The sequence below is a fragment of the Poecilia latipinna genome, unplaced genomic scaffold (genome assembly GCF_001443285.1).
Source record: "Poecilia latipinna isolate Pla-1442-1.1 unplaced genomic scaffold, P_latipinna-1.0 Scaffold229, whole genome shotgun sequence".
In the NCBI taxonomy this organism is placed as follows: Eukaryota; Metazoa; Chordata; class Actinopteri; order Cyprinodontiformes; family Poeciliidae; genus Poecilia; species Poecilia latipinna.
This window is the reverse complement of record NW_015112845.1, coordinates 507,593-515,606: the sequence shown is the minus strand read 5'-3', so window position 1 is coordinate 515,606 and position 8,014 is coordinate 507,593. Positions and strand designations below refer to the sequence as shown.

Sequence of the window (8,014 nt, the reverse complement as noted above, 5' to 3'; positions counted from 1 at the left end):
TAAAAAAAATTGGAGACATATCTTCCAGACATAAGTACCTTTATAAAAGTGATATCTCTGTTCAATAGATGATGCTGATTCTTTGCTGGACGACACCGTAGCCAACAGCAACCAGAACAACAGCAACTGCTCGTCGCCATCGCGGATGTCTGACTCTGTGTCTTTAACCACCGACAGCAGTCAGGACAACTCTCTGTGCACGCCAGAGAGGGAGTCCAAGATGCCTTTCCTTCCAAAAAGCAGGTAAGCTCCCTTCTTCTGAGCTTAGCCATCATCCTGCCGTTTCCACACAGTCTGATTCTGTGTTTCTCTCTTGGCGATAAATATTACTAGACAAGACGACGAGAATATGAACCAGCCAAAAGACACCACCCCTCTCCTCCACAATGGCAATGGCTCAGAACCGTCAATCCAGACCCTGTTAAAAACCCAGCAGACCCCACCAGAGTACGACCTGTCGATGGAAGCCTTCATTGAGAAGGGGATCACCAACGGAATGGGGGACGCCTACACCAAGTGGGACCAGATCAATATGAACGTGACCAAGCTGCCGCCGTACCACGCCCCGCAGTTCAGCGAGCTGGACAAAGCAAAGAACGGCTCGGTCAATGACTGCAACGACTTCCAGAACGGGAACCAGCAGGGGAGCGACTGCATCAACAGCCTGGTGAACAGAAGCCAAGGGACGAGAGCGGAGATGTCCGCCTCGACGGGTGTGGCCGCCAGCAGCGACATGTCGTTGTCTCGCAGCACTGAGGAGCTGTCTCCGGAAAAAAGATGCCCGCTGCCGCCGCAAGTGACAAAATCCCACAGCGTCAGCAACATAGAAGCGGGCGGGATGAAGCTGTACTCGTTCGATGGGGACGACGAGGCTGCCGCAGCAGCGGCGGGTAGAATAGTCCCAGGGCCGGGAGCTCAGGGTCAGAACATCGTCCGGAGCAAATCGGCCAGTCAGTTACTCAACGACCAGAATCTGCAGGTCTACCCCGGCTCTTTATCGTCTTCCTCAGACCTGCTGTCGTCCTCTAACCCTCCGGTCAGCACCAGCAGATATCCGGGTTCGTCCAGCATGAGCATGGGAGTCCCTCCCCCTCAGTATAACATCCAGTACGCGAGCAGCGCCGTGCCTAAAGACGGCCTCTGGGCTCAACGGGACCACCAAGGCTACCTCCCGCCTCATCCACACTCCCTCGCCAACACCAACTACTCAAACCGTAACCAGGCACCTCCGTATACTCTACAGCCCCAGCAGAGGGGCGTCCCTATGGCCCCCATGGGAGACTGGACCAAGGAGAGGCTTCATTCTGCCAGTGGGCCGCCTCGAAGCAGCACTCTGCAGCGGCAAGGCAGCTCCGCCTCCTCAGTCTCCATTGGCGACCCAAGGCGCGTCCAAGCTCCCGAGGGGGAGTACATGACCTACAGGGACATCCACACCCTCGCCAGGGGGCCACTGGCAATGAGCCAGGCCATGCAGAGGCCCTTCTCCGCTCGCACTTACAGCATCGACACACCCATCACTTCCAGGCCCGTCGCCGCCAGGCCCCAGCCCCACGAGCTTCCAGAAAGGACCATGTCCGTTAGTGATTTCAGCTACCAGCAAAGCAGCCCCAGCAAGAGGCCCAACACCAGGGTGAAGTCTGAGCACTCGCTTCTCGACGGGCCGGGTCAGGTGTCGGGAGGGATGGGACCAGGGAGGGTGCCAACTGACTGGAGGGACCAAGTGATGCGGCACATTGAAGCCAAGAAAATGGAGAAGGTAAAAAGAAAAGTGCTGATGTGACCAAAATATTTCAGTGTTTCAACGTTTGTTTTTCTAACTGAATAAATAGTTTTGTTTAAACTAGAGGTTTATGTTCTTCTCACCAACTCTACAGCCTATTCAGATATATCAGGGTGTCTATGCCTCCTTAAAAAGTCGTGTCTAAAAGATTAAGGCCTTAAAATGATTCACTTTAAAAACTAAGTTGGCCTCTAATTTGTTAATCACATGTCTTTAAATATTCCAGTCAAGACAAAATTTATCTTGCATTGTTTTTTTCTCACTGGATTTTTCTGCCAAGAAAAGGTTTGAGTCGCACTCGGACGTCTCCATTGCGTTGCGGTTCCTGTTAACTCACTGCTAACATACACTTGCTAGCTAGCTAGCTTTTTTGAGTCTATCATGGATAAGTGCAAATTTATTGCCAGTAGTCTAGACAAAGTTTGTACATTTCTGCGGAAATACAATTGTCTTTAAAATGTCTTAAAAGTCTTAAATTTGAGTTGCAGACTGTCAACAGTATTATACTCTTTTGCACCACAGACAGATGCATCTGCATCTTCCCACATCAAGCTCTAAATCACATGAATTTTGTTTTTAAAGTCTTTTTATGCCAGAGAAAGGCCCAGAGTGATCCGAGTTTGGTTCTGCCCTGCCCCCACTTGTTGCTGGTCAGCAGCGTGAAACACAAGTTCCTAGATTTTGACACTAGAAGCACATATGTAACTGTTTGGAAATATTTATTTAATGCAAAACAAAAAGGTTTTGCATCTTCTGTGAGGTTTGAAGCAAGCCATGGAACAATGAGAGTGCTTTTTTTTTTAATTAAAGCATTTTTATTAAATAGCCGTTTAACAAATAGTTTTACCAGAGGCTACTAACCCATCAGTAGAACTCCTCTGATTCACTGCATGCTGATTTTTACTGTATCTGTCCATGTTTTTATCTTTTTGTTTATCTGTCACTCATTTGGTGGATTGCATGGCTACCTTCCGACATGTCGGCTGCTTCCTTGTCGTCAGAATGCGCTGTCTCGCTCCTATAATTTCAATACTTCTCCGCTGAGCTGGTCTCACTACGGCAGCTGTAGGGATATGCATGCCAGCCAAGGGGGCATGGCCTTTAGCGGAGCTGACCGACAGCCCTATGGAGCCCTGAGCTTCCGTGTGAGTACTGTGAACTTGTAGCCAGCGCCAGCAGCTCAAGCTCCAGCTCCTGCTAGTTTCACATCATTTTCAAAAGTAAAGGAAATGTCTGTTTCCTTGTACACCAGATGTTGAGAAGTAATCAGACCCTGAGAAGCTATCTTTGGCTTGTTCTTTTATAGAAAACCAGAGTTTACTGTTTCTCAACATCTGATTTCCTGTTACTAAAATTCATGTGTGGTGATTGATTTCAGTGAAAACTGGACAGATTCCAGTTTCATGTTCCCTGTGATCATTAGGGGAGCAGCTTTTTAACAGGGGCCTTGTTTTTGTTTTGTTTTTTTAATATAGAAAATAAACCAGTAGATAATTAAATCCAGTAGAAAGCTTAAATGTTTCTAAAGCTAATCTTATTTAGCCATCATTTGTATGTAAGCCGAACATCAGATGGGACTTGGGATGCAAACGATTGATCGATGTACAATTAATTGCAAATTAATTGTTTATTAAATTAAAATGAGTTCCTATCAAGTAACTAACAACACCTCCACTGAGGTCTACTTTTAGTCTTGTAGTTTGGCCACCATCCAGCAGAAACATCCTAAAGCAGAGCCGGTTGATAGAGAAACAAAGATGGCGGCACCATACCAGAGAAACGCTCGAAACAGGGTCCAGTGTGGGATAGAAAATGCACTTTATGTGGTTCTGTTTTGAAACACAAACACTTGACTGGAGGAAACTCAGATTTTTAAGAAAATGGCAGCTTATCGATGGGTAACATCAATAAGCTCAATCAACTTTAGATCATTAATCGATACTTTTCATCCCCTAAGTGGGATAAAAGAGCCCCTTTTAAATATGCTGTGCTCTTTAATGTAAAAAAACCCTCAAAAACATCCCAGTATTCCTCACCATCTCACCTCGAATAATTCGTCTTGTGATTGTGACGGCTGTCTGAACCATGATGTCTCCTCCTCTAACTGCATTTGTAACGTTTAATTTTGCTCATCCGTCATCTTCACTCCAACCTCTGATCACATCAGCCTGACTTCGTAACCTCCCACTTCATGTGTGGACTTAAAAATATGTTGATGAAAGGTAAGATGGCCAAAGTGTGTGTGTTAAGGACGTAGACGTGGGAATTGGCATAGATGGAGAGTTTTGATCCTGTTTAATCCATGTGTGTCGTGTAACTTCTATTCCTGTAAACTTAACCACAGTCCACTTAGTTCTTGATTTGAGCAAATCACAATTTAATGTTTCCCCATTAAAAAGAAACTGATATGCTTTATCCTTGTTCCTCTTATGTCAAATTAAAGTCTTGCTTTTGATGTCAGCACAAGGCAAACTATATGTCCCTGTCGTCCTTTTGATGTCCCATGCATATTGATTGAAAAGGTACCAAGTAGATGTTCGGCGTGTGTCATTTCAGTGCAATAATTATCCACATTTTCCTTTCAGGATGATGTTTTTGTTCCCCAAGGGCCACAAAGCTACACCATGGACCCCCACAGAAAAGTAGGTGTAATTCAAGTCATCCAGTAAAGAAAAACCTAAATTTGTCAAAACTTCTGGTTTCAACTTGATTTTTACCTGTCAATATTTAGCAAAGCACTGAGCTTGCACACATGTGCCGAGCAGTCTGTTTATCAGTGTGTGTTTCTGTCGCCTAGGTGCCTTTGATGAATGGTCAGATGGGCCCTTCTGTTCGTCCTCAGATGAGCCAGACCTCAATGGCTCGTCACCCTTCCAGAGAGCAGCTCATCGATTATCTGATGCTCAAAGTCTCCCAGCAGCCCCACGGGCCTCCGCGCATTCCTCACGACACGATACAGCAAGAGGGGAGGTCGTCGGTTTCTCTTGTAAACCAAAAATGAAACTTTAGCTTTTTCTTTTTTTTTTCTCGCTACTATTACAATCGCTTGTTTAAGTCTGCAGGTGTTGCTAGCAGATGTTATTTTTAGTCAGTAATGGGTGTTTCACATTATTAATACCCTTTTAACTTTTCGTATTTGGTCCTTTAAAAAGAATGCAAATGTCTTCTGAAGTCACCCAGTTGGTAAACGGAGTATGCCTGTGTGTAATTTAATCTCAGTATAAATAGAAATGATGTACATAGGTGTCAGGGTATTTTTAAAGAACATAAGCAAATAAACTGCATCACAAAGACCAAAAGATGCGGATGGCCTTTCAGCGAAGTAGCGAGTAGAAAGCCATAAGAAATTCTGTTATCAGTTTGCCACAAGCCGTGTAGACGAAGAAGGTCCGCGGCACATCGCCCTAAACATGCCACCCCCACAGTAAAACCAGTGGTGCCAGCATCGTGCCTTGTGGGACACCTTTTCCTCAGAGTTGAAAGAACATGGATCCTGTTACATAAGAACAGGACGATTGTGGAAGAAAACCTGTTAAGAGGCTGAAAAAGACTTGAAACTGAATCAGATGTTCACCTTTTCTTTTCTCCCAGCTTTTTCTTTTTCCAACAGTTTCTTCCACTCCATAAAAGACTAAATCTCTTAAAGTACTTATTTTATTTTCTCTCTCACTCAGCTGCATAGATCAATGCTAGGATTAAGTCTGAAGTTCAAGGGGAGAAACTTACAAGGCGTCATGTTTCTGGGCATTTACTTCAAACCTTCCCATCAAGAAGAAATCTGTCCACACAGAGGCTTTGCAAATCTCTCCCTAGATTTATCTCTCCCGTTTATCCAACATAATCACTGTTCCTGTCTTTCTAATGAACCATTGTGAGTTAGTTTGACATTGTTTTCTTTAGAGTCCTGCTGTTTTTGCTTCTGGTGTGTATTAATGAAAGAGAAATGTGTAACTGACGGGGAGTGAAGTGAAACAGTAGCTTATCAAAAGTGTGTGGGTGTGTTTCAGATCCGTGTGAAAGTAGAGAAGAATCCAGAGCTGGGTTTCAGCATATCGGGCGGAGTGGGAGGCCGGGGAAACCCCTTCCGTCCCGAGGATAATGTAAGCTTACACCTTTCATCTTCTAGTCTTTCTTTTTGCTCTTAAGGACATTCTGTGCCCCGGGTGCCTACAGAGTCTGGAAAAGTTTGGAATTTGATTTTAAGTACTCTTCAAGATCTAAACAAGTATCTGTCCATCCCTTCCTGCATTAGTTGTCCGTATGTCCGTCCATGAATTTATCCATCCGTGCGTCGCTCCATTCATCTATTTCTCTATCAGGGCTGAAACTAACGATTAATCAGAAAATGGCACATTCTCTGTATGTTTTTGTTACCCACATAAGCCTTTCATAACATGTTAGAAATACACTAAAATGTACAAATAATTCAATTCCTTGATTAATTAAGAAAAAAATATTATTGCTTAAGATACTTAAGAATATCTAAACCAGGTGAAGCTAAACCTATGCCGCTTTAGGAGTTTTAGCTAAAATATATTTATCAACGATCTGGATACATTTTGCATTTTTGTCTATGCACAATGTACATATTTTTTTAACAGTTTTGGCTTAATTACTGCTCTGAATGTGTGGGGTAATTTGTTTTTGTATACGACCGTTTTTGAGTCCGAAAACTCCAGTTAGCTGATAACTAAATAAGTTAACGGTTATTTCATTAATCAATTAATCACGATTAATCGTTTCAGCCCCGTTATTTTTTTACTTCTATCCATTAGTTAATCAGCACATCCAGTCAGCCTGTGGTTTCTGCAGGTTTGTATTCAAAGCCTGTTTCTAACCACTGTAGAAATGCATGCTTCCCTGTTAACCAAAAAGAGAGGGACAACCCTGAAACCATGTCCTATTTTGAAATAAGAAAGGAAAAAAAAAAGTTTTTCTTAGACATTAATTTATTGTTGTAGTTGAAAACCACTGCATTTTATGTCTTATGTCATTTTAGGGCATTTTTGTGACTCGAGTTCAACCTGAGGGGCCAGCGTCCAAAATCCTTCAACCTGGAGATAAAATAATTCAGGTATTGTGCTTAAAAAAAAAAAAAAATGTAATGTTGGTTCTGGTTCGAAGGGGGAAAAAAACAAACTTTTTTTTGTGCTCGTTTTGGTCCACAGGCAAATGGCTACAGCTTTGTGAACATCGATCATGGGAATGCAGTGTCCCTGCTCAAGACGTTTCCAACCACTGTGGATTTAACGATCGTAAGAGAAGTGCAAGCGTAGACTCGACTGCATCTGTCCGACAGACCGGTGCACCACAAGAAAGGAGAGCAAAGAAATTTATGGTGACTGTCATATTTTTATACACAGAGGAGAGACTGATCTGCTGACACCTATTGGGACTATTTATAGCTGAGATCCTCAGAGGTCTTCGTCACCTCGATGCAACGGGGAAAACCACTGAATGTAGTGGGTCTTAGTGAAACAGCAGCAAACACATGCAAGTACGCGTCCTCAAAAGGCCGTCACTGTGGTATACATATATATATTTTTTATACGAAAACCTGAAGATTTGATGAGAACTCTGATCTCTGTACAGATCCGCTTTTTTGTTTGTTTTTCTAAGTCAACGACTTATCAACCACTTGTCAAGATTTGGGTTTTACTTCCTCAGATGGGCATGGAGGCGACCACTAGGGGGCAGGGCTCCCACTCTTCTCTTATGTCCTTAAGTTTGCCTTTTATTTTTTTAATTATTATTCTGTAGCTGAACCATTTCCCAGTTGCCAGGTGACATTATTAAAAGGGACTGCGTCACGTGCTTCTCATGGGGAGACGAATGTAGATCAAGGAGGCGTTTGTTTCTGTTTTTTTTAATGGAAGATCAAAGAAGGAAACGAAGAGGGAGAACCATCCACTCCGACTTCCGTAAACCCGTCAAGATCCACCTCAGTCATGTTCTGGATAACCAGATCTGTGCCATCCGGAAGCTCATCCCAACTCGTCAGACGTTTTCAGAAATGTAGGTGTTCCTTCGACCAGAGAAGAAAGCAGAATGGAGTTCCTCGCATCGGGAGAAAAAGCGGGTTCTTGTTTTTATGTCTCTTTTGAAAAGGTACAACTTTTGTTTAAAAAAAAGAGGACTAAAACTGGGGCAATAAGCACATCTGGTTCAGGCAGGATGACATAAAGGTGCTTAGAAGTAGACAAGCTAGCTTTCGATGAAAACACCTCAAGGCTA

At 43.5% G+C, this 8,014-nt stretch overlaps 1 protein-coding gene across 1 annotated transcript; it reads left to right on the top strand.

Annotated features, from left to right (window-relative positions):
• Window positions 1–52: 52 nt before the first annotated feature.
• On the top strand, window positions 53–7,112 carry LOC106947201 (protein LAP2-like; the record flags this gene model as incomplete). Its single annotated transcript, XM_015032023.1, has 8 exons — window positions 53–243; window positions 334–1,756; window positions 2,782–2,925; window positions 4,366–4,422; window positions 4,578–4,745; window positions 5,788–5,880; window positions 6,780–6,854; window positions 6,949–7,112. Coding segments are annotated over 8 exons (2,259 nt in total), but the record flags the coding sequence as incomplete, so codon positions are not given.
• Window positions 7,113–8,014: the final 902 nt, after the last annotated feature.